Genomic DNA, 26,702 nt, shown 5'->3' with positions numbered 1-26,702 from the left:
GGACAACCTCAGGAGTCATTCAAGGAATATCATCTTTTTTTTTGCCTGCCGAGGTGGGGTCAAGGCGCACCCCTAGGTCATACATGGCTTTTTATGTGGGTGCTGAAATCAGATTCGTGCTTACACAGGCCCTCAACTGCTGAGCCATAACCACAGCCCATGCCCGACACCTTTATGCGGGCTTCAGGGATCACACTCAGGTTCTCTTGCTTGTGAGGCAGGCTGCCTATCCTGTGGGCTGCACGGTGGGATGCGGACATGCCTGCTCACTTCTGCAGGGATTCTGGGTCCTCTGCACGTACCATGCAGACCTGGCCACCCCTCCCTCCCAGACCCCCTTCCTCCACACTGCTCACAAGGCCCTGGAAGTAGACAGACACCACTAGGAAAACCAAACAAAACAAAACCATGGTTTTATTCCCATCACATCAGCCAGGCAAGTCTTCACAGGTTAGAGGCAGGCTCAGGCCCTACTTGCCCGCAATGAGGGGATTCCGCAGGACGACGATGACGGAGTCCCCGCGCAGGAACATCTTGGAGATGTAGCGGTCCTTGTTGACCGGCTTGGACTTCTTCTTGCCCTTGCCACTCTTGGGAACCTCGGTCCACATTTCCTTCACGTTCTCCAGCACCATGTTGCAGTGCCTGGGGGTAGGGTAGGCGGCAGGAGTAAAGAACGGGGCAGGCTCCCGGGCTGGGGCTGGGCAGGCGGCTGCCTATGCCGGCCCAGCTCTGACTCGACTCCTCTATGCCTCAGTTTCCTCTCTCAAAGAGCAACGCTCCTGCTCCTTTCTGCACTGCAGCTGTGGATATGCCACACCACATGGAGGACAGGGGTGACTTTTGGGCTCCAGGTCTTGCTGTGCAGCTCCTTGGAGACAGGGTCTCATACTGTTCTCCACTGCACTGGCCAGGCTACCTGCAGGGTGCAGAGTTTCTGGCAGACTCTCCCATCTCCATCTCCATCCCCAGCCTAAGACAGCAGCTTCGTAAATCACTCAGATAAGACCTCTCTAAGGAAAGGGCAGCAAAATGGCACTACTTGTACCATTAACTCTAAGTACCCAGGGAAGTGGCAGTAAAGAGATATGCTTGCCCCTTGGAAAAAGGACTCCAGTCCTGTGTCTGGTCCACATGGCCAGGTGACATATGCACGGACAGTTAAGTGAGTGCCTTCCACAAATGCGTGCTTGGGGGGAGAGACTAGGAGCCAAGTACAGGGATATACATACATAAGAGTCACACACACACTTCTAATCCCAGCACTGGAGAGGTGAAGGCAGGAGAAAGAAGGTCATCTCTGGCTACAGTGAGAATGAGATCAGCCTGGGCTACACAAGTAAGTCTTTAAACAAATAAACAGTCCCAGTACTCGGGAGGCTGAGGTGGATCAGCCTGGTCTAAAGTGAGAAACTACCTTGAAAAGCCAAAAATCAATCAACAAAAAATAATAAAAAGGCGAAGCATTAGGTCGTTTACTTGCAACCTTTCTAATTTCTTAATATAGGCACTTAAGGCTATAAATTTACCTCTTAGAACTGCCTTCATTGTGTCCCAGAGATTTTGGTATGTTGTGTTCTCATTATCATTTGAATCTATAAATTTTGATTTCCTTTTTGATTTCTTCATTGACCCATTCATCATTTAGTAGTGTATTGTTTAGTTTCCATGATTTTGTGTATGCTCTATAGCCTTTCTTGCTACTGATTTGTAGTTTAATTCCATTGTGGTCAGATAGAATGCAAGGAATTATCTCAATTTTCCTGAATTTGTTAAGATTTGCTTTGTGTCTTAATACATGGTCTATTTTAGAGAATAAAAAGAAACTGTTCCCAGCTCCTGAGTGCAGGCACTACAGACGTACACCATTGTGCGTGGCTGGTGAAGATGCTTCTGACGGCTGGGGAGATGCTGCTCAGCATTAAAGGCTTTGGCTTGCAGAGTCTGACGGCCCCAGTGCAATTGCCCAGCATGTGACTCTGGAATGTGTTTGCAACAGCAAGAGACACGCGCGCATACACGCAACTCAACAATAACGACGAGTTGCTGGGCATGGTGGCGCACGCCTTTAGCCCCAGCACGTGGGAAGCAGAGGGAGGAGGATTGTGGTAAGCTCATGGACAGCCTGGGCCAGAGTGAGACCCTACCCTGAAAAAGTGCAGAGGACTTAGGTTTTTCATGGTAGGGTCTCACTCTAGCCCATGCTGACCTGGGACTCACTCAGTAGTCTCAGGCTGGCCTCCAACTCACAGCAATCTTCCTAAAACTGCTTCCCAAGGGCCAGGCATTATGTTTTAAAAAAGATATTTTGGGGCGGGCGTGGTAGCACACACCTTTAATCCCAGCATGCGGGAGGCAGAGGTAGGAGGATCACCATGAGTTGGAGGCCACCCTAAGACTATATAGTGAATTCAGGTCAGCTTGACCTACACTGAGACTCTACCTTGAAAAACAAAGACACTATGGGCTGGAGAGATGGCCCAGAAGCTAAGGCCCTTGCCTGCAAAGGCTGATGGCCTGAGTTTGATTCCCCAGTTACCACATTAAAAAAAAAAAAAAAAAAAGCCAGGGTTGGCGGTGCATGCCTTTAATCCCGGCAGAAGTAGGAGAATGGCGTTGAGGAGAGTTCAAGGCCACTCAGAGATTACACAGTGAATTCCAAGACTAGAGATGGCTCAGTAGTTAAGGCACTTGCCTGTAAAGCCTAAGGACTCATGTTCAACTCTCCAGATCCCACACAAGCCAGAGGCACAGTGACAAAAGCACGCAAGGTCGCACATGCGCACAAGGGGGTGCATGCGTCTGGAGTTTAGGCCCTAGCTTGACAATTCTCTCTCAGTTCATGGAGGTAAAAAGGGCAGGCCAGATGTGGTGGCGCATTTAATCCCAGCACTTGGGAGGCAGAGGTAGGAGGATCGCTATGAGTTTGAGGCCGGCTTGAGATGATATGGTGAATTGCTTGCCTCAGAAAAAAAAGCAACAACAAAAACTCTCATTCATAAAATAAAAATTGGGCTTGCCCAAAAGCAAACAAAAAACAACTTCCCACAGAGTTAGGTAGCTTTTCCAGACCTTCACAGCCTCCCAAGAGACAGTAACCCACCTGTCGAAGGCCTTCACGCGGCCGAGGAGTTTCTTGTTGTTGCGGCAGTTGATGAGCACCTGGGTGTTGTTCTTGACCGACTGCGTGAGCACCGAGAGCGGGCCCGTGTTGAACTCCTCCTCCTCCCGCTTCTGCAGCTCCTCCGGGGTCATCTCACTCTTGGGTTTGTTGAGGAGGCTCCTGGACACAGAACCCACAGGAGAGAGTGGCTTAGGCTGGAAGCATGGATGCTCCTGACACCAGCCCCAAACACGCACCCTCCTGCTCAGACTTTTTTTTAATTCATACTTCACCTTCTTATTTATGTCAAAGGACTAAACAACCCAAATAAAAATGGGTTACAATGCATGTATCCTATAGCCCAAGCTGGTTCTATTTGCAAGCAGAGAGAATGGACAACCTTGGGGCCCACTTGGCATTGCAAAGGAACTCTAGATGCATGCACTACATTTTGTGCTTCTGGCTTTACACGGGTGCTGAGAAATTGAACCCAGGCCATTAGGCTTTGTAAGCAAGTGCTTTAATTAACGTTTAAGGCCAACTGGGTGCGGTGGCACATGCCTACAATTCCAATAGTCATGAGCATGCATGCAATGTGGATGTTCAGAAAGGCTAGTTTCATTCAGCCAATTCAGCAGTTGAACATTTTGCCCATTATCACATTTTTCTCTTGGCATCACCATCTGGAAGTGCAACTGACATTTCTTTCTTCCTTTCTTTCTTTATTATTTGAGAGTGACAGAGAGAGAGAGAGAGAAAGAGGCAAACAGATAAGAGAATGGGCACACCAGGGCTTCCAGCCACTGCAAACAAACTCCAGACACCTGCGCCCCTTGTGCATCTGGCTAACGTGGGTACTGGGGAATTGAGCCTCGAACCGGGGTCCTTAGGCTTGACAGGCAAGCGCTTAACCGCTAAGCCATCTCTCCAGCCCTCTTTCTTCCTTTCTTCTAAGCCCCCCCTGCCCCCTCAGGTAGGGTCTCACTCTAGCATAGGCTGACCTGAAACTCATTCTGCAGCCCCAGACTGGCCTCAAATTCATGGCAATCCTCATTCCTCAGCCTCCTGAGTGCTGGGATTAAAGACGTGTACCACCACACTTGACACCAACAGACATTTCCAACTTTGCCTGCTCCAGATCAAAAGATCACCCACACCCATGTAACCCAATGCTGCTCAGAGCCCTGATGATGTCAAGTCCAACCTTCTGGCTCTCTGGGGAAGAACTCCAATCTCCACTTGACCCCCAACCCCGGCCAAGCCCACAGGTTCTCCAGTAGCCCAGCCCCAGGCAGCCACCTGTCTGCTTCCATAGTGCTGGCATGCCTGCCTCCCACTGCACCTGGCATTTAGCATGGGTTCTGGGAATTGAACTCAGGTCTAGGCAAGCACTATGCCAACTAACTATCTCCCAGCCCATCCCTGCCTCCATCCCTGTGCTCAGAAAGGAGAAAGGCTGTTCTCCATAAGGAGTTAAAACCTAAAAACCCAGTGTGGGGGTGCATGCCTTTAATCCCAGCCTTTAGTCAGGAGACTGAGGTAGGAGCATCACCACGAGTTTGAGGCCACCCTGAAACTACATAGTGAATTCTAGAAAACAACAACAACAAAAAAGGAAAGCCTGCCAGGTGTGGTTAGAACCGGTGTGTGGGGGGTGAGGGGGGGAGGAGGACTGCTATGAATTCAAGGACAGCCTGAGATTACAGAGTGAATTCCAGGTAATCGCAAGCTAGAGTGAGACCCTGCCTCAGAGGGGAGAAAGAGAGAGAGAGACAAACTTAATCCTGGCTGCAGAGATGGTTTAATGGTTAAGGCATTTGATTGCAAAGCCAAGAGACACAGGTTCGATTCCTCCAGGACCCACAGAAGCCAGATACACAAGGTAGCACATGTGTCTGGAGTTTGTTTCCAGCAGCCAGAGGCCCTGGCATACCCATTCTCTCTCTCTGCCCCTTTCTCTCCCTCTCTTAAATTATATACATTAAATTATAAAATATAAATTATGTATATATATATATATATACATACACACATATATGTATGTATATGTGTGTGTGTGTGTGTATACACACACACACACACACATTTTTTTTTTTTTTTTGAGAAAAGCATGAGGGCTGTTGATTTGGCTTAACAGTTGAGTTCAATTCCCCAGTACCCACAGAAAGCCAGATTCACAAGGTGGTGCATGTGTCTGGAGTTCAAATGCAGTGGCTAGAGGCTCTGGCATGCCCATTCTGTCTGTCTGCCTCTCAATATTTTAAAGCCACCATGCTTGGTGTTTATTACTCCCCCACACACACACACACAGAGATAGGGTCTCACTCTAGTCCAAGCTGAACTTGAACTCAGAGATTCTCCTACCTCTGCCTCCTGAATGTTGAGATTAAGGGAGTGTGCCACCAAAACAGCCTTATTATTTTTTAATATATGTTATTTATTTATTTATTTAAAAAAGAGAGAGGGAGGGAGAATGGACAAGCCAGGGCCTCTAGCCACTGCAACCTCAGATGCACACACCCCCTGGTGCATCTGGTTTATGTGGGTCCTGGAGAGTCAGAATCCTTTAGCTTTGCAGGCAAATGCCTTAACTGCTAAGCTATCTCTCCAGCCCCATACTTTTCTTTTTAAACCCTACTCAACTATTTCTTTATTTAAAGCCCCACACATCTAATACAGCATATACTCACATTACTTTGTTGATGGCCCGCCTAATCCTTTTCCTTTATAAGCTCTAGAAGAAAATTCTTGGTGGCAGTAGTCTTTTATGTGTGCAAAGTAGTGTGTAGCTCTTAAGCAGTCAATGTAGTATGGGCTGAATGAATGAACATGTAAAATCCTTGCCGTGGCTATCATCAAAATAGCGAATAGGTGGGGGAAAAAATAAAAAACCAGACTGCATCTTAAACTATTCCCTTAGGTCCCTTAGGGTAAATCATACTTTATCGTTATTTTGCAGACAGAGACAGAGAGAGGCAGTGGAAGAATGGGCACACCAGGGCCTCCAAACACTGCAAATGAACTCCAGATGCACGGACCACTCTGTGCATCAGGCTTTACATGGATACTGAGGAACCCAACACAAGTCGTTATGATTTGCAGCAAGTGCCTTAATCGCTAAGCCATCATCTCTCCAGCCCCATTATCGTAAATCATTATTATTATTTTTGGTTTTCTGAGATAGAGTCTCATTCTAGCTCAGGCTGACCTGGAATTCACTATGCAGTCTCAGGATGGCCTCTAACCCATGGGGAAATCCTCCTACGTCTGCATCCCTAATGCTGGGGTTAAAGAAGTGTGCCACCACGCCCGGCATAAATTATTATTTCTAATAGTTTACACTTTTTTTTTCCTCAAGCCATTTGTAAAATCGTTTCACTTTTTTTTCCCCACGAGACAGGTCTCTCACTAGGTAGGTCAGGCTGGCTACGAACTCGCCATCCTCAGCCACTCGAGTTCAGGGACCACAGGAGTGCACTACCAAGTTTTGCTTTCTTTTTCTAAGTATTTTATTTATTTCAAAGAGATTGAGAAAGGCAAGTTCATATGGAGCGAATAGGCGCTCCAGGGCCTCCAGCAAACCAACCCCAGACGCATGCGCCACCTTGCTAATCTGGCTTTTACGTGGGTCCTGGGGAGTCGAACCTGGGTCCTTTGGCTTTGCCAGCAAGTGATTTCACCACTGAGCCATCTTTCCAGCTCTCCCTCTGCAAACCCACGTGCATAATACCAAGTACTGGGCAGAGTCGCCGGCCTGTTAGATGCTAAAGCGGTCTCCTCCCCCGAACTCAGGAGGCCCCATTCGTCCTCACGCATCTGGAGAAAAACCACGCTACGGCCGTCCCGGCAGGACCTCGGCCTCCGCCCTCGGCCCCGACAACCGCGTTAATAGCCAGCCAACTCCACACCCGCAGCCCCTTCTCCCGTCACCACAGCCCAGCCGAGAGCTCACATGGTGGCAGTTGCCCACAGAGATCCGCCGTTCTTCGCCGCGTTGCTTTCGCCTCTCAATTGAGCCGGAGGAGGGCGGGACTTCCGCTTCCTGCAGCCCACTTCCGTCGACGCCTGCGCAAACGATAGACGCCGGGGCGGGGCCTGCTGTCATAGCGACCCGCTTTCCTCCTCGAGCCGCCTAGGGTGGAAATAATCAGTCGTGAGTACGTGGCCATCCGGGACCCCCCGATTTAGATCCTAACAGGTGCAGGGAGGAAGCAACGGGGTTTTACGCAGATCATTTCGTCACCCAGCAGCCTAGTTTCAAAGAGTGGGAAATGACGCGCCATTTCAAATACCCGCCGCTCTCCCGTCGGAGAGGGGCGTGTTTGGTCTGAGCCAATCCACTTCTCGCTTCAGCGATAGGCCCCGCCCCTTCCGCCTTCTGCGACGGTTCCCGGATGTTTATTGATCTGCCGCTCACCCAATCCCGTGCCTGGATCTTCGAGGGGCGGGGACTCGCGCGCGGGACGTCCACTCTCTCGCAGTTCATTGGCTGTCCCCGCTATGAGGTGGAGCCTGCCTTCCTTCCCGCTGCGAGGCGGGTCGCCTGGCCGGGAGGTGCGCCTTGGTTTCCTGCTCCTTGCGCCGGGGATGGTACAACCACCAGGCGGAACCTGGCAGGGCCCGGAACGCTGTCCGCGGTTGCCGACCGGTCCCGGGGTAAAGCAGACATGCGTTCCGGAGGTCGCGGCCGTCCCCGACAGCGGCTGGGGGAGCGCGATCTCATGGAGTCACTCTCGCCGCCCAAGCGCCACCTGCTACCGCGAGGACGGCTCTTGCCTTTGCTGCTGGTGCTGACCATGGTCACGGCTTTCTACGTTGTCTGGACCGGCTGGCACCGGGGAAATGACGAGCTGTCGCGGAGCCGAGAGCTGAGGGTGAGGGCGCAGCTAGCTGGGGCCCCCTCCTTCCCTTACCGTCTCAGGTGAACAAGGCCATCATCCTGTGGCCCTCGTCCTCCTCTTCGCTCCATCACTTGAGCGCATGCCCTTTAGCCAACAGGGTAAGGTTTTGGGCTCGGGTCCTAGTAGCTCTTCCCCCGAAGATGAAGAAGGGGGTTTCAGGAGCTGGAGAGTTTGCTGGACGGTTAAGGCGCTTGCCTGCAAACCTAAGGACCCAGGTTCGATTCCCCAGAACCCATGTAAGCCAGATGCACAAGGTGGTGCAAGTGTCTGCCCATTCTCTCTCCTCCTCCTCTCTATCTCAAATAATAAATAAAATATTTTAAAATATAGCAAGATTGGGAGTTTGGGGTTCTACACCCCAAGCCATCTTACTTGGAAGAGTCCACAAATCCTGGCTTTGATTACTGTATCAGGACTGTGGTAGGGTGAACGTGATGGGCTTCGAGAGCCTTTTCCCCAGTTTAATATTTATCTTAAAGGTCTCCCATGTTGGGAGATTGTGCATTACCAAAGGGACTCCTGACTCATTGGGAGCAATGGTGTCCAGTGTATAGTCGGAATGAGGGTTGCTCTCATTTTCCTTTTTCCCATCCCATCTCCCAACGAAGGCCTCGATAACTGGAAGCCTGTCAGAAGTCAAGCTGCGGAGGGTCGTGGGACAGCTGGATGGACAGCGTCTCTGGGGGACTTTCCTACGCCCCCTGCTGATTGTACGATCCCCAGGCAGCCCTGGCAATCTCCAAGTTAGAAAGGTAAAAGGTCTTATCTCTAATCCCTAGCCTCTTATCCCAACCTGTGGGATGTGGGATCTGTCCATGATCCTGAAACAGCCCAGAGGCAGAACTGGAGCTCTTTGGAGTGAATCAAAGCTCTAGAGAACAATGTTGGTGCACACACCCCATTCTCCACTGTGTAACAGCCACCAAAAACTTACTGTGGGCTTAGTGAGCTTGCAGAGCCTAGTGACCCAGGTTTGATTCCCCAGTACCTACATGAGCCAGATGCACAAGGTGTTGTATGCATCTGAAGTTCCTCTGCAGTGGCTACAGGCCCTGGTGTGCCCATTCTCTCTCTCTCTGCCTCAAAAAAAAAAAAAAATTAATAAAATACTTTATCCGGGCATGGTGGCACACACCTTTAATCCCAGCACTTGTACTCGGGGGCAGAAAGATCACAGTGAGTTCAAGGCCATCCTGAGACTACACAGTGAATTGCAGGTCAGCCTGGGCTAGAGTGAGACCCTACCTTGAAAAACCAAAACTAAGTAAATAAAAAATAGAAAGAGAGCCGGGCGTGGTGGCGCACGCCTTTAATCCCAGCACTCAGGAGGCAGAGGTAGGAGGATCGCCATGAGTTCAAGGCCACCCTGAGACTACAGAGTTAATTCCAGGTCAGCCTGGACCAGAGTGAGACCCTACCTCGAAAAACCAAAAAAATAAAATAAAAATAAAAATAGAAAGAGAGAGGTAGATTTAAGGCAGTCCTGGTGGGGCATGTCTTTGATCCCAGCACTCAAAAGGCTAGAGCTACCTGGAAAAAGAAAAAGAAAAAGAAAAAAAAAGAGGAAGGAAGCCAGGTTTGGGATTTAGGAAATTCCAAGAATCCACTGTAAGGGGCTGGGTACAACACTCAGCAGTAGAGCGCTTGTCTAGAACCCACAGTGAGGGGCTGGGGGCATGGCTCAGAGGTAGAGCGCTTGTCTAGAATCCACAGTGAGGGGCTGGGGGCATGGCTCAGAGGTAGAGCACTTGTTCATAACCCACAGTGAGGGGCTGGGGGCGTGGCTCAGAGGTAGAGCACTTGTCCAGAATCCACAGTGAGGGGCTGGGGGCGTGGCTCAGAGGTAGAGCACTTGTCTAGGATCCACAATGAGGGGCTGGGGGCATGGCTCAGAAGCAGAGTATTTGTCTAGGATCTACAGTGAGGGGCTGGGGGCGTGGCTCAGGCATAGAGCACTTGTCTACAAGCCACAGTGAGAGGCTGTGGGGGGGGTTCCATAGCATGACAGAGGCCTGAGTTCCATCCCCAGCACAACAACAAAAACACCCCAGGGTTTGGTGGCTCAGCCTTCAAACCCCATCCCCCCCCAAAAAAAAAAAACATGGAGTAAACCAGATTTGGTGGTACATGCTTGTAATCCCAATACTTGGGCAGATCTGGCATCTTAGGTCAGCCTAGACTATATGGTGATAACTTGTTTCAGGAAACCAAGAAAAATAAGGAGTTATTAGTTTTGTTTTGTTTGTGGGTTTTTTTTGTTTTTATTTTTATTTTTTATTCATTTGAGAGTGACAGAGAGAGAGAGAGAAATAGGCAGAGAGTGAGAGAGAGAATGGGTGCACCAGGGTTTCCAGCCACTGCAAACAAACTCCAGACGCCTGCGCTCACTTGTGCATCTGGCTAACGTGGGTCCTGGGGAATTGAGCCTCGAACCGGGATCCTTAGGCTTCACAGGCAAGCACTTAACTGCTAAGCCATCTCTCCAGCCCTTGTTTGTGGTTTTTTGAGGTAGGGTTTCACTCTAGCCCAGGCTGATCTGGAATTCCCTCTGTAGTTTCAGGCTGTCCTCGAACTCACAGAGATCCTTCTGCCTCGGTTTCCCAAGTGCTGTTATTAAAAGCATATAACACCATGCCCCAGCATGGAGTGATTTGTTTTGTTAACATCAAGAGGTGGGGTCACCAGACATCTGGCACCCAGTAGGTCCTCAGCAGCAGTATGTCAAAGAAACCAGGCATGGTAGCACACAAATTTGATCCCTGCATTGGGAAGGCAGAGGTAGGAGGATTGCTGTGAGTTCAAGTCCAGCCTGCGATTACATAGTGAATTTCAGGTCAGCCTGGACTAGATAGAGATCGAGACCCTACCAACCGCCCCCCCCGCCAAAAAAAAAAAAAGTATGTGAAAGGAATGACCTAAACGAAGGCAGGACTTTGAGGTCCACCAGACTGCTGTGCATGACTCCGGTCACCCGGCTCTTCTCCCCACCTCCTCCCCCAGTCCCTGCCCACCCTCCTACCTCTCTCTTGCCACTAGTTCCTGGAGGCCACGTTGCGGTCCCTGACAGCTGGCTGGCATGTGGAGCTGGATCCCTTCACAGCCTCAACCCCCCTGGGACCACTGGACTTTGGAAATGTGGTGGCAACACTCGATCCGGGAGCTGCTCGCCACCTCACCCTCGCCTGCCATTACGACTCAAAGTTCTTCCCGCCTGGGTCAGCCCCCTTCGTGGGGGCGACGGATTCCGCTGTGCCCTGCGCCCTGCTCCTGGAGCTGGCCCAAGCCCTGGATCTGATGCTGAGCAGAGCCAAGCAGCAGGTGAGGAGTGCGGGAGGGGAAGGGTACCAGTCTCAGCCCACATCCTCTCTTGCCTTTGCCTTTATTCTGTTTACCTTTGTGTGGTTTTTATTTTATCTTACTTTTTAAATTAATTTGTTTATTTATTTGCAACTGACAAAGAGAGATAGTGAGGAGACAGACACAGAGAGAATGGGTGCGCTGCAAATAAACCAGATGCATGTGTTTCCTTGTGCATTGGGCTTACATGGGACCTGAGGAATAGAACCTGGGTCCTTTGGCTTCATAGCCAAGCGCCTTAACTGCTAAGCCATCTCTCTAGTCCTTTATTTTATTTATTTGTTTATTTTTGTTTATTAATTTGAGAGCTGCTGACAGAGAGAGAGAGGCAAAGAGAGAGAGAGAGAGAATGGACACACCAGGGCCTCCAGCTGTTGCAAGTGAACTCCAGATGCATGCGCCCCTTTGTGCATGTGGCTCATGTGGGTCCTGGGGAATTGAACCTCAAACCAGGGTCCTTAGGCTTCACAGGCAAGCACTTAACCACTAAACCATCTCTCCAGCCTCCTTTTTTTAAAAAAATGTTTTTTTGTTGTTGTTGTTTTTGTTTAAAAAGTGTTTTTAAGCAAATAGTTTAATTTCATTTTCATCTGGAAGAAAATAAACTTTAAAATGAAACTAAAATTTTGACATATCATTAAGTCATTAAGTGTCACTTTTAATATATTTTTTTGTTCATATTTATTATTTATTTATTTGAGAGTGACAGACACAGGGAGAAAGACAGATAGAGGGAGAGAGATAGAATGGGCGCGCCAGGGCTTCCAGCCACTGCAAACGAACTCCAGACGCATGCGCCCCCTTGTGCATCTGGCTAACGTGGGACCTGGGGAACCAAGCCTTGAACCGGGGTCCTTAGGCTTCACAGGCAAGCACTTAACCACTAAGCCATCTCTCCAGCCCTAAGTGTCACTTTTATAGTATTACCTTTTTTTGGTTTTCTGAGGTAGGGTCTCACTCTAGTCCAGGCTGTCCTGGAATTCACTATGTAGTCTTACAGTGGCCTCGAACTCATGGCAGTCATCCTACCTCAGCCTCCTGTAGCACTAGGATTAAAGGCCTGAACTACCACGCCCAGCCACATCTGGTGTTTTAAAAATTTATTTATTTATTTATTTATGGGAGAGAAAGAGAGAATAGACACACCAGGGCCTCTAGCCACTACATAGGAACTCCAGACACATGTGCCCCCTTGTGCATCTGGCTTACATAGGTCCTGGGGAATCAAACCCAGGTCCTTAGGCTTTTCAGGCCAATGCCGTAACCTCTAAGCCATTTCCTCAGTCCCCACATCTGGCTTTTAAAACATATATAATATATATATATATATTTGAGGTAGACTGAGAGAAAGGCAGATAGAAAGAAAGAATGGGTACACCAGGGCCTCTAGCCACTGCAAACAAACTCCAGAAGCATGCACCATGTTGTGCATGTGGCTTTATGTTTGTACTGGGAAATCAAACCTAGGTCCTTAGGTTTTGCAAGCAAGTGCCTGAAGCACTGAGCCATCTCTTCAGCCGTTGTTTTCCATTTTATATTGACAGTTATTACACATGATTGTAATGTATTTTGATCACAATCCCTTACCATTACCTTTCTTTTCTTTTTCTTTCTTTCTTTCTTTTTTTTTTTTTTTGTTTGTTTGTTTGTTTGTTTTGAGGTAGGGTTTCACTGTAGCCCAGGCTGGCCTGGAATTCACTATGTAGTCTCAGGATGGCCTTGAGCTCACGGGGCTCCTCCTACCTCTCTCTGCCTTCTGAGTGCTGGGATTGAAGGCATGCGCCACCACGCCCATCCCATCACCTTTCTTGGTCCCCTCCTTGTCCTCCTTCCATGGAACCTTCTTCCCAGCTAGTACCGCATCTACTTTGATGTCATTTTTTCCCCTGTGTGTGTGTGACCCAATGAGTCTCACTAAGGTTGCCTGCATGAGCAGCGATGGGACTATTTACCAGAGCCTGTGCAACACACCAGTGGCTGCACCACTGCAGAAAATCTCTCCAGTTCCTCCAGTGACCATTAACTGCCAGTATCTCCTCAGGGAAGGCTGGGGGCCTTATGCCCTGTCCGCCACCCATGATGAAATAGCGATGGGCCTACCGTATATATAGAAGTGTTATGAACCCCATTTATAGATGAAGAAACTGAGCCAGACCTGGTGCTGTGCTCTGGCAACCCCACCTCCTTGAGAGGATGAGACAGTGAGATTGAAAGTTCAAGCCCCGCTGTAGAGATGGCTTAGCAGTTAAGGCACGTGCCTGCGAAGTCTGAGGACCCATGTTTGACTCTACCGGTCCCACCTAAGCCAGATGCACAAGGTGACGTAAGCACACAAGGTCACACATGCACACAAGGTGGCACACATGTCTGGCATTCAATTACAGTGGCTGGAGGCCCTGGTGTGTCAATTCTGTCTGTCTGTCTCTGTCTTTCTGTCTCTCTCTCTCTCTCCCTCTCTTTCTCTCTCTCTTGCTCTCACTCTTGCTCTCATTCCCACTCCCTCTCATAAAAGAAAGGTGCAGTCTGGTGGGCTTGCCTCAAAAGGAAGTTCAAGGCCAGCCTGAGCTACAGAGTGAGTTCAAGGATACTCTGGGCAAGTTAGTTAAACCTTGTCTCAAAAAGTAATAGTGGGGCTGGGAGATAGCTTAGCAGTAAAGGCACTTGCCTGTGAAGCCTAAGGACCCCGGTTCCATTCTACAGGTCCCATGTAAGCCAGATTCACATGGTGGCATATGAGTCTGGAGTTTGTTTGCAGTAGCTAGTGGCCCTGGCATGCTTATTCTCACTTGCCCTTCCCTGGTCTGTCTCTAATAAATAAAAATAAAAATTTCTCTTAAAAAAAAAGTAATAATGGAGCCAGGTGTGGTGGTGCATGCCTTAGCACTTGGGAGGCAAAGGTAGGAGGATCACTGTGAGTTTGAGGCCACTCTGAGACTACATAGTGAATTTCAAGTCAGCCTGGGCTAAAGTGAGACCTTACCTCGAAACCCCCTCCCCCCCAAAAAAGAGGGGGAGCTTGAGAGATGGCTTATTGGTTAAGGCATTTGCCTGTGAAGCCAAAGGATTCCCCAGGACCCACGTAAACCAGATATACAAGGGGTGCACACATCTGGAGTCCGTTTGCTGTGGCTGGAGGCCATGGTGCGTCCATTCTCTATCTACTGGTTTCTCTTTCTCTCAAATAAGTAGATAAAATGTAAAAGTTCCAGGTCATGGAGTCTGGGGAGATGGCTCGGCAGTTAAAGGCCCTTGCTGAGAAAGCCTCTGGCCTGAGTTTGATTCTCCAGCATCCACATAAAGATAGACAAGAAAAGTGGCCTGGGGATAGAGGGGTGGCTTACTTTGTTAAGGACTTGCATACAAAGCCAAAGCACCCAGATTCAACTCCCCAGGACCCACATAAGCCAGATGCACAAGGGGGTGCATGTGTCTGGAGTTTGCAGTGGCTGGAGTGGCCCAAACAACTGCTGTTTGCAGTAAACCATAAGAGACGCTGGTATACCCATGAACACACACACACACACACACACACACACAAAATAAATTGAGCCAGGCAAGGTGATGCATGACTATAATTCAAGTATTTGGGGAGACTGATGTAGGAGGATCACTATGAGTTTGAAGCCAATCTGAGACTACATAGTGAATTCCAGGTCAGCCTAGGTTAGAATGAGACCCTACCTTGAAAAACCAAAATAAATAAAATTGAGGCAGAGGCAGGAGGATCACTCAGTTCAAGGACCGCCTGGAGATACAGATTGAGTTCCAGGTCAGCTTGGGCTAGAGTGAAACCCAACCTCGAAAACAAAACAAAAAGAAATTATCATAACTGCTTAATTATGCAACCATACTGTTTCTCAGCCTTTTGGCTAAATCAAGTGTAGGATTTGTTGTTACCACCTATGTAACCAGTGGGTGAAGATCAATCAATCTGGTTTAGCCTGTGACCCTTGAATGAGTGAAGACACGTGCTTTGTCCAGGCCATGCGGGTGGCCTGATGCCAAGGGATGGCACTCAGCTGGACATGTGCGCCCACAGGCAGCCCCAGTGACTCTGCAGCTGCTCTTCTTGGATGGGGAGGAGGCCCTGAAGGAGTGGGGGCCCAGAGACTCGCTGTACGGCTCCCGGCACCTGGCCCATCTCATGGAGTCTATACCCCACAGCCCCGGCCCCACCAGGATCCAGGCTATTGTAAGACGTGGTCTCGCTGGGCTCTGGAGAGGGAGGTCAGGGAAGGTGGATGCCCGCTCCAGTCCTGGCCTCCCTTCCCTAGGAGCTCTTTGTCCTTCTTGATCTCCTGGGAGCCGCCAGTCCCACCTTCTACAGTCACTTCCCCCGCACGGCCCGCTGGTTCCAAAGACTCCGAAGCATCGGTAAGCTGGGACGGCGGCAGCCGGACTGAACGGGGATGGAGGAGGGAGGGCCAGGCACGGAAGTCTGCGTGTTCAGCCAGCCCTGTCCTCAGCACTTGGGCTAAGAAAGCACAGCAGGTGCTGCAGAGACGGCTCAGCAGTTAAGGTACTTGCCTGCAAAGCCTAAAACCTGGGTTCCATGCCCCAGTACTTCCATAAAGCCAGATGTGCAAAAGTGGTATGTGCATCTGGAGTTTGTTTGTAGTAGCAAGAAGCCCTGGCACAATCGTTCTGTGTGTGTGTGTGTGTAACTCTACCTCAAAAAAAAACAAAGAAAAAAGAAAGAAAGAAAGAAAAACCAAAAAGAGCAAAACTATCCTGGGCCTGCCTCTTACCAGCTGTGTGAACTTGAACAAGGTGCTTCATCTGTCTGAGCCTCAATTTCTCATCTGTAAATGTTAAATTAAATGTTTCAAAGCAAAACATACAAAAAAACCAGCCAGGCATGGTGGCACACGCTTTTTTTTTTTTAATTTATTTATTTATTTGACAGCGACAGACACAGAGAGAAAGACAGATATAGAGAGAGAGAGAGAATGGGTGCGCCAGGGCTTCCAGCCTCTGCAAACGAACCCCAGATGCATGCGCCCTCTTGTGCATCTGGCTAATGTGGGACCTGGGGAACTGAGCCTCGAACCGGGGTCCTTAGGCTTCACAGGCAAGCGCTTAACCGCTAAGCCATCTCTCCAGCCCGGCACACGCTTTTAATCCCAGTACTTGGGAGATAGAGGTAGGAGGATCTCTGTGAGTTTGAGCTCATTCTGAGACTACATAGTGAATTACAGATCAGCCTGGGCTAGAGCGAAACCCTACCTTGGGGGGCAGAGGGGAGAACAAGAAACACATTCACCGGGTGTGTAAGCCTGTAATCCCAGCACTGGGGAGGCAGAGGTTGGAGGATCGCTGTGAGTTCAAGGCAACCCTGAGACTCCATAGTGAACTCCACGTCAGCGTAGGCCAGAGTGAAACCATACCTTGAAAAACCATGAAACAAAACAGATACTCATCACTGCTGGGAGAAGCCCAGGGCTTTGTCTGGGGAACGCTCACGCTCTGATCTGGGGACAAGGACATCTGAGTGCTGAGGACCAATGCTTGCTCTCTTCCCACCTCTCCAGAAAAACGTCTGCACCAACTCAACTTGCTGCAGTCTCACCCGCACGAAGTGATGTACTTCCAACCTGGGGAGCCCCCCGGCTCAGTGGAAGATGATCACATCCCCTTCCTCCGCAGAGGTACTTGCTGTGGGCAACGGGGGCGTGGAGACAGGACAGGGGTCCAAGGAAACCCCTTTCCCTGGGCTAGGGACTGGTGGCATGTTGCTTAACCTCTGTGCCTTGACTTTCGCAACGCCAAAATGGGGTTAAGTCCGAGTACAGAGGTCATCTAGTGCTGGTCTATGTCAGGATCTCCCACAGTGCCGGGATAGAGTGGGGACCACAGTCCACCTGTCTGTGGACAAACACAGGGAAGCTTTCTGCATGCAGGGGCCGTACAGTGCAGGCGTTAAGAGCATGGGTTCAAGCCTGGGGGTTCCAGTTCAAATCCTGTGTCATTTACTTGAGACTGGAAGTCAGACATATCACTGCCTGCCTCTTTATCTCAATTCACACAACTACAAAATGAAGACTCCAGATGGACTTGGTGCGGGACTGCAGTCGTAGCTGCTGCTCACCTGGAACCCACAGTGAGGGACTGGGGGCATGGCTCAGGCTTGCAAAAACATTAAGCTTCAGGTATCAGTAAGCGTCTCCATGTCAGAATAATAACTGGAGTCCTGTAGAGATGGCTTAGCAGTTAAGGTGCTTGCCTGCAAAGCCTAAGGACCCAAGTTCGACTCCCCAGGACCCACATAATGATGAGAAGCACCAGGTCACGTGTGGGCACAGGTGGCACACACCTCTGGAGTTCAACTGCAGTGGCTAGAGGCTTTGGCATGCCAATTCTCTCTCCCTCTCAATTAAAAAAACAAAACTAAACTAAAGGCTGGAAGAATGGCTTAACAGTTAAGGCGTTTGCCTGCAAAGCCAAAGGACCCAGGTTCAATTTCCCAGGACCCACATTAGCCAGATGCACAAGGGGCGCACGCATCTGGAGTTCGTTTGCAGTGGCTGGAGGCCCAGACACATCCATTCATTCCCCCACCCCCTTCCTCTTTCTCAGAGCAATGGAGCAGGCCACCTGAGTTTCATTCCAACCAGTGCGCCCGTGCTGCAGTTGAGCACCTGGGTGCTGCAAGGGTGCGTACATGCACATACACCACACATACACCTACACACAAGCAGAACAATTAAAAAGAGAGAAAAGCTGGATGTATTGGAGGACACCTGTGGCAAGAAGGAAAGCAGAGAGGAGAGAAATTTCTAGAAGCTCTCCAAAGGAGCAGTGACTAAAGAGACCCTACCTCAAACAAGGTTAGGAGGAGGGCTGAACTTCACTCATATACTTGCACACGTACACACTCACACATGTGCACGCGACCAAGTAGAGTGAATGAATGATAGCTAGCTAGCAGGTTCAAGGATCTCTCTCTGGCCTCAACATGGGTTCTTTTTTATTTTTATTTATTTATTTTGTTTATTTTTATTTATTTGAGAGTGACAGACAGAGAGAAGGAGGCACATAGAGGATGGGTGCACTTGGACTCCAGCCACTGCAAAGGAACTCCAGATTCATGCACTCCCTTATGCATCCGGCTTACATGGGTCCTGGGGAATCAAGCCTCGAACTGGGGTCCTTAGGCTTCACAGGCAAGTGCTTAACCACTAAGCCATCTCTCCAGCCTTTATTTTGGTTTCTTTGAGGTAGGGTCTCACTCTACCCCTGGCTGACCTGGGATTCACTATGTCATTTCAGGCTGGCCTTGAACTGACAGTGATCTTCCTACCTCTGCTTCCCAAGTGCATGTGCCACTACGCCTGGCTCTCTCTCTCTCTTTTTTTTTTTTTTTCATTATTTTAAAATTCTTACTCATGATTTACTTGCAAGCAGAGAAAGAGAGAAAGACGTGAATGTGCCAGGGCCTCCTACCACTCCCAACAGAACTCACACATAGAATACCATCCGCATCTGGCTTTATATGGGTACTGGGGAGCTGAACCCTGGCCATCAGGCTTCGCAAACAAATGTCCTTAACCACTGAGCCATCTCTCCAGCCCTGCACATGGGCTCTTGAATTAATCATGGTAACAGTAGGTTGAATTATTTATTTTTATTTTTATTTTTTGGTCTTTCAAGGTTGTCTCACTCTAGCCCAGGCTGACCTGGAATTCACTATGTAGTCTCAAGGTAGCCTTGAACTCACAGCGATCCTCCTACCTCTGCCTCCTGAGTGCTGGGATTAAAGGCATGCACCACCACACCCAGCTCTAAATTATTTTTTATTTTATTTGTTTTTAAATAATTTTTATTTATTGCTAGGTTTCCAGTTGATAGCAATTTGGGAATTAATGCCTCCTGGAGGCACTGTATTGCTGGAGGCAGGCTTATGGGTGTTATAGCCAAGTCCTCCTTACCAGTGTTTGGCACACTCCCTGTTCCTGTTGTCCGCCTGATGTTGGCCAGGAGGTGATGTCCACCCTCTCCTCATGCCATTGTTTTCCCCTGCCATCATGGAACTTCCCCTCAAGTCTTTAAGCCAAAATAAACCTCCTTCCCCCAAAAAAGCAATTTATTCATTTATTTATTTATTAGAGACAGAGAGAGGGAAAGAGAAAGAGAATGAGCACGCCAGGGCCTCTAGCCACTGCAAAAGAACTCCAGATGCATGTGGAACCATGTGCATCTGGCTTACGTGAGAGAACCGAGCCTGGGTTCTTAGGCTTCACAGCTCTGAATTATTTTTTAAATGACATGTACCCTTGCCTACCTAGAATCACTGTTCAGGGGCTGAGGATGCCACTCCATGGTAGAGCCATGGTTTAGCAAGCGCAAGGCCTTGGGTTCCATTTCTAACTCTACCTCACCACCACCCCCCAACAAACCCACAAGAGCAGCAACAAAAGCCGTTGCTGAGTTCATAAAGTGTCTTCTGGGGTGGGGAATAACACAAGGTGGGCTCTGGGTCGGGGGTGAAGGGCCGTGGGTCTGATGGAGTCTCCTCTCCTTTCAGGGGTTCCGGTGCTCCACCTCATCACCACACCCTTCCCTGCTGTGTGGCACACCCCTGCAGACAGCGAGGCCAATCTGCACCCACCCACGGTGCACAATCTGAGCCGCATCCTGGCTGTGTTCCTGGCAGAATACCTGAAGCTCTAGCCTGGGGGCCACTGCCCCGGAGGACCTTGAGCCGACCTCACAGCAGCTCGCCTTGTTGCCTTGCTTGGGTACCTGGAGTCAGTGTGGCAAGTGTGGCTGAGGGAGACGGTTGAAGGGAGAGAGTTTGGCTCCCGGACCCCAGAAGAACACCTATTCTGGACGTTTCCAGGGACCACACGTTGTGCCATGCACTGGCACCTCCGCAGGCACCACCCGACCTCTCTGCAGAATGGGTCCTCTTGCTTCTGCACTAGCTCCTGTCCCGCCTCCCACGTGGGCATGGGCTCAGAATCTGGAATAGGGACAGAAGCCCAGACTTCATAGCTGCATTCCGCAGGAGCTGGTATGGTATGTTAACTGGATCAGAGCCCCGGGGAAAGATATTAAATGAGTTTCTGCACCAAACAGTGTGAACCTTCCTGACCAACCAAGGATAAAGGGGTTCCCAGCGCATTTATCGTGGAACCCCTACATTTGCAAAGGCCTCTGGAGAACATGGGCCTGTCAGGGCATTTGCGGTGGGGAGTAGCCACACAGTGTGAGGCCATTGCTTCTGGAAACTCCAGGCCACCTCGGCTTTTGCAGTGTTGGGTGCAGCAGTGAGACGAAGGAGGGTGTGCCTCCAAGTTCTGGAAGAGGCTTTGAACTTTCTTTTTCTGATTTGTTGTATTTATTTATGGGAGAGAGTGAGAATGGGCACACCAGGGCCTCCAGCCACTGCAAACAAACTCCAGACTCATGTGCCACTATGTGCATCTGGCTTACATGAGATCTGGAGAATCAAACCTGGGTCCTTAGGCTTTGCAAGCAAGCACCTTAGCTGCTAAGCCATCTCTCCAGCCACAAAGGCTTTATCTTTTTTTTTTTTTCATTTTGTTTACTTGCAAGAAGAGAGAATGGGCGCACTAAGATCCCCAGCCACTGCTAATGAACTCCAGATGCATGCACCACTTTGTGCATTGGATTTACATGGGTACTGGGGAATTGAACCCAGGTCGTCAGGCTTTGCTACCAAGTCTTCTCTCAAGCCCTTTTTCTCCCCTCTCCCCCTGAGGTAGGGTCTTACTTTTAGCCCTGGCTGACCTGGAACTCACTTTGTAGTACCAGGCTGACCTCAAACTCATTGCGACTCTCCTAACTCTGCCTCCTGAGTGCTGGGATTAAAGACGTGTGTCACAGTGCATGCCTTTTTTTTGGGGGGTGGGTTCCGAGGTGGGGTCTCTATCCCAGGCTGACTCGGAATTCACTCTGTGGTCTTAGGGTAGCCTCGAAATCAGGGCAGTCCTCCTACTTCTGCCACTCATGCGCTGGAATCAGAGGCATACACCACTATGCTCTGCCCTTTTTCATTTTTTAAGAATTTGTCCTTTTTTTTTTTTTTTTTTTTCAAGGTAGGGTCTCACTCTGGTCCAGGCAGACCTGGAATTAACTATATAGACTCAGGGTGGCCTCAAACTCACAGCGATTCTCCTACCTATGTCTCCTGAGTGTGGGGATTAAAGGCGTGCACCACCATACCCAGCTTGCCCTCTCTTTCTATCTATATATTTTTAAATTTTAATTTATTTGACAGAGAAAGGGAGATTGAGAGAGAGAGAATGGGCGTGCCAGGGCCTCCAGCCACTGCAAACGAACTCCAGACGCATGTATCTGGCTAACATGGGTCTTAGGGAATCGAACCTGGGTCCTTTGGCTTTGCAGGCAAGTGTCTCAACCGCTAGGTCATCTCTCCAGCCCTGCCCTCTTTTTAAAAAAAAAAAAATTTATTTGCGGGAAGGAGAGGGGTAGAGAGAGAATGGGTGCACCAGGGCCTCCAGACACTGCAGACCAACTCCAGACACATGTGCCACCTTGTGTATCTGGTTTACATGGGTCTTAGGGAATCAAATTTAGATTCCAAGCTTTGCAGGTAAGCACCTTAACTAAGGCATCTGTCTCTTCAGCTCCTTTGTTTTTCATGTTTTAATCTGGGTGTGTGTGATAGGAGTGTGGATGTGTGCGTGCCGCAGCATGCATGTGCAGGTCAGAAGAACCTTCAGCGGGCTGGGGAGAGGGCTCGGGAAGTTAAGAGTACGTTCTGTGCAAGCGCGAGGGTGTGATTCACCCACAGTTTGATTCCCCAACACCCATATAGATATCAGGATGTGACCCAAGCACACATGTAATCCCAGTCCTGCGGGGAGCGAAGACCAGAGAGGTGGTGGTTTTTGAGGTTGGCTGGTCACCCAGTTGTTGACCACAACAGCTTCAGGTTGAGTATCCGTGTCAAAGAAATAAAATAAGTCACCAAGAGGGCACCACAAGTTCTCCTCAGGCCTGTGCACGTCTATTCATGCACCGTATGCATACCATACCACACACGTGAAAAACAGAAATTTCAGGTGTCCTTACCTACTGCCTTGACACAGGGACCTTCACCACTACATCTGCTCCCGGCTAGCTGGCCCCTGAGCATCCATGATTCTCCTACCTTGACCTCCCATCTCACCACAGGAGGTTTACATAGGATTACAGATGCAAGCTCTGTGTCTGATGAATTTATGTTGTGTTCTGGGGATGCAGATTTTATGTGTTTTTTTGTTGGTTTTTTTTTTTGTTTTTGAGGTGGAGTCTTGCTCTAGCTCAGGCTGGCCTCAAACTCATATTGATCCTCCTGTCTCCCTCCTGAGCACCACCACCACAATCAGCTCAAGTTTTATTTATTTATTATTTTTGTTGTTGTTTTGAGGTAGGGTCTCACTCTAGCCCCAGGCTGACCTGGAATTCACTATGTAGTCTCAGGGTGGCCTTGAACTAACAGTGATCCTCCTACCTCTGCCTCCCCAGGGCTGGGATTAAAGGCGTGTGCCACCACACCCAGCCCAAGTTTTAAATATTTTTGTTTTATTTGCAAAGTGGGAGAATGGGCATTCTAGAACTTCTTGCATATGAACTCCATGTGCATGTGCCACTTTGTGCATCTGTCTATGTGGATACTGAAGAGTCAAATCCAGGCTGGCAGGCTTCTCAAATAAGTTTCTAACTGCTGAGCAATTTTCCCCAGCCCTGTTTATTTTGGGGGGGTGAAGTAGGGGTAGGGTCTTGCTCTAGCTTAGGCTGACCTGGAGCACACTACATAGTCTCAGGGTGGTCTTGAACTCATAGTGATCCTCCTACCTCTGCCTCTTGAGTGCTGGGAATAAAGGCTTGTGCTACCATGCTCAGCTTTTAATTTTTTTGAGAACATCATACCTAGCAAAAAGTTATTTCTCAATTCCACCAACTTTCCATACGCATCTGGGAAACGTTTTCTTCTTGAAATCTCAGTCATCTTCAGGAGGCTGAAAATTATCTCATCCACTCTTGACAAGAAACATCATGATGGGGCTTCACAGTCCTGTGCCTTAACCGCTAAGCCATCTGTCCAGGCCAGTTTTTCTTTTTTTGCATGTATATGTGGTGTACATACATATGTATTTATGAGTTAGCATGTGTGTATGTGCATGAATGTGCTACCTAGAGGCCAGAGAACAACCTCCAGTAGGCCACCCACCCTTTGGGACAAGGCCTCTGGTTGGCTCAGAGCTACTAATTAAGCTAGACTGGCTGGGCTTGTTTCTGCCTCCTCATTAATGGGATTGTGGGGGCACACCACCCTGACCTTGACATGGGCACTGGGGATCTAGCTGAGGTCTTGGGATGCAAGCACTTTGCCATGTCTGCTGACCTGGAACTATGTAGTCTCAGGGTGGCCTCAAACTCACGGTGATCCACCTACCTCTGTCTGCTGGGACTAAAGGTGTGCACCACCACGCCCAGCCTCCTATTTACTTATTTTGAGCTAGAAAGAATGGGCACGCCCAAGCCGAGCCACTGAAATTGAACTCCAGAGGCTTGTGCCACCTAGTGGGCATGCAGGACCTTGCGCTGGCCTGACCTTGTGCGTCTGGCTTACATGGGATCTGAAGAGTCAAACATGAGCCCTTAGGCTTCACAGGTGCTTTAACCGCTAAACCCTCCCTCCAGCCTAATCTAACCACTTGCTTGCCTGTGAAGCCTAAGAACTCATGTTTGAATCTCCAGGTCCCACGTAAGACAGATGCACGTAAGACACAAGTGGGCAATGTCACATATGCATACAAGGGGGCACATGCCATCTGGAATCCGTGTGCAGCAAAAGACCCCCCCTTTTTTTTTTTGAGATAGGGTCTCACTCTAGCCCAGGCTGACCTGGAATTCACTATGTAGTCTCAGGGTGGCTGCGAACTCATAGTGATCCACCTACCTCTGACTCCCAAGTGCTGGGATTAAAGGCGTGTGCCACCATGCCCGGCTTCTGCCTCTTTTTTCTCTCTCAAAATGAATGACTATTTCCTCCTCCTTTTATTAAGTAATGGAGTCACTTTTTTCACCCACGTGTTCATGTATGTGAGTGCAGGTACATGTGTTCCATGGCGTGCATGTGGAGGTCAGGAGACAGCTTTGGTTGAGTCCTCACCTTCCATCTTGCTTGAGGCGGGGTCTCAGTGTCCACTGCTGCCGCTGCAGGACAGCTGGCCCACAGCCACGGGGCTGTTCTTCAGTCTGCACCTCTGCACCTCCCTTCTTGCCAGAGGCTCGGTCGGTGGTGAGATGCTGGTGCTGCAGCCTCTGGCTTTTACATGGGCTCTGGGGATCTGAATCAGGTCCTAATGCTTGCATAGCAAATGCTTTCACTACTGAGCTCCTTCCTAGCCTGGGTCAGGATTTCAAAACTTTAGTAGCCACATCCCGCTTAAAGATGACGGACATATCCGGGCTGGAGAGGTGACTTGGCTATTAGGGTGCTTGCCTGCAGAGGCGAAGGATCAAGGTTTGATTTCCCCAGGACCCGTGGAAGTCAGATGCACAGGGTGGCAAATGTGCCTGGAGTTCATTTCTGGGGGGTGGGGGTGTTGGAGGCCCTGACCTGCCCATTCACTCTCTCTCTCTCAAATACACAAATAAATTTTTTAATTCAAAAAAAAAAAGATAATGGGGGGTGCTGGAGGAGAGATAGCTTCATGCTTAAGGCACTTGCCTAAGGACCCGGGTTCGGGTCTCCTAGTCCCGTGTCAGTCAGATGCACAAAGTGGCACATGCAATGTGGGGTTCCTTTGCAGCGTCTAGAGGCCCTAGCATGTCCATTCTCTTTCTCTCCCTTTCTCTGTTTCCAACAAATAAAAAGAAAAGAACAGAGCTGGGTGTGGCGGTGTACATCTTTAATCCTAGCTCTCAAGAGGCAGAGGCTGGAGGACCGGAGTAAGTTTGAGGCCACTCTGAGAATACAGTGAATTCCAGGTCAGCCTGGGCCCTACGGTGAGACCATACCTCGAAAAACCAAGGCTGAAGAGAAGGCTTAGTAGTTAAGGCGCTTGCCTGCAAAGCCAAAGGACCCAGGTTCAATTCCCCAGAACCCACGTAAGCCAGATGCATAAGGTGTCTGTAGTTTGTTTGCAGTGCCTGGATGCCCTGGCACACCCACTCTCTCTCTCAAAAATAAATAAACAAATAAAGATAGCAAATCCTAGTTCCCTTGAAGCCCTTCCATATGGCTGAGGTTTTGTTGTTTCAGGTTGAGACAGGTTCTCAGGCTGACCTTGAACTCACTATTTAGCTGACCCTAGCCTTGAACTTCTGATCCTCTTGTCTGCATCTCCAAGTATTAGGGTACAGGTATGTGCCACCACGCCCAGCTCTTTGGTTGAGTTCTGACTACTGAGAGGTATTGAGAAGTGCTTGCAGCAGCTCTGGGAGGAAGAGGGCTTCCCCATAGGCAAAATGAGACAGTAGGAATTTCTGTCACCTCAAACCACAGGGATGTGGGCCATGGCAGGATCATCATGGATGGTGAGCTAGTGGGTTTGTGTTCCCTATGGCTCAAGGGCGACTGCCACTGCCCATGGCTCAGCAGATAAGGTGCTTGCTGGCAAAGCCTAATGACCCAGGCTCAGTTCCCCAGTACCCACGATTGTGCATCTGGAATTTGTTTGCGGCACCTGGAGTACATCTGGCTTTACCTTTGTATTCAGAAACGTATCCCAGGTTGTTAGGCTTTGCAGGTGAGTGCCTTAACCACTTAGCCATTTCTCCAGCCCATATTTGGAGACATAAGGACTCCTCCTTTTCCACCTCATTAGGCAGCCCAGTGACCCATGGCTTTCCTCTGTCCCCCAGCCCCTTCCCCAATATCACACAGGGCAGTCTGGGCCTTATAAATATTGGTTTTTATAGAAAGGACCAATTCAAAATTGGTCAGATGCCACACGCTAGAAGTTTCCAGAACCACAATGAATAAAATTCCCAAAACCAGAGAAACCTCAAACAGAAAAGTCGAAATTATCCCAAACTGCCTGAAAATCAAGGTCCCAGTTGAGCAAAAGATTTTAAAGTAACTTGTGGCTGGGGGGGGGGGGAAGGGGAGCGGCGGGTGAAGAGACCCCAGTGCCTTGAAAAATACCCCAAGTGGAAGGTAGAAATTCAGACCCGCTGTCCCTGCCCTCTGGCCCTCCGAGTCTAGAGCAAGGGAAAGGGCTTCACAGTTTTGCTGGGGGGGGGGGTTGGTAGCAAAGGCTTAAATAAGGGGAGGAGGGGGAGTATCTAGACTACAGGGTATTTTGGGGGGGGGGGGCATTTTCCCCTAAGGAGAAAGGTAGGGACTGGTAGTCTGAGGT

The 26,702-nt window shown here is 49.5% G+C and overlaps 2 protein-coding genes and 1 non-coding gene across 3 annotated transcripts; 1 reads left to right on the top strand and 2 right to left on the bottom strand.

The window, feature by feature from the left end:
- Window positions 1-396: 396 nt before the first annotated feature.
- Window positions 397-7,208, bottom strand: Snrpd2 (small nuclear ribonucleoprotein D2 polypeptide). The gene is made up of 3 exons (XM_004672918.2): window positions 7,056-7,208; window positions 3,104-3,283; window positions 397-645 (listed from the first exon to the last, which is right to left on the bottom strand). Coding segments are annotated over exons 1-3 (357 nt in total). The 5' UTR covers window positions 7,058-7,208; the 3' UTR covers window positions 397-470.
- Window positions 3,701-3,768, bottom strand: LOC123454953. The gene has a single exon (XR_006633594.1). It is a non-coding gene; the product is annotated as a small nucleolar RNA Z40 (small nucleolar RNA).
- A 418-nt stretch (window positions 7,209-7,626) lies between the features above and the next one.
- Window positions 7,627-20,436, top strand: Qpctl (glutaminyl-peptide cyclotransferase like). The gene is made up of 7 exons (XM_004672933.2): window positions 7,627-7,977; window positions 8,613-8,756; window positions 11,041-11,322; window positions 15,401-15,553; window positions 15,636-15,735; window positions 16,893-17,009; window positions 19,886-20,436. Exons 1-7 carry the CDS (start codon window positions 7,771-7,773, stop codon window positions 20,029-20,031), a joined length of 1,149 nt encoding a protein of 382 aa, XP_004672990.2. The 5' UTR covers window positions 7,627-7,770; the 3' UTR covers window positions 20,032-20,436.
- The last annotated feature ends 6,266 nt before the right edge of the window (window positions 20,437-26,702 follow it).

This window comes from Jaculus jaculus, chromosome 14, assembly GCF_020740685.1.
Source record: "Jaculus jaculus isolate mJacJac1 chromosome 14, mJacJac1.mat.Y.cur, whole genome shotgun sequence".
In the NCBI taxonomy this organism is placed as follows: domain Eukaryota; kingdom Metazoa; phylum Chordata; class Mammalia; order Rodentia; family Dipodidae; genus Jaculus; species Jaculus jaculus.
The sequence above is the reverse complement of the archived record's forward strand: the minus strand, read 5'-3'. Positions and strand labels throughout refer to the sequence as shown.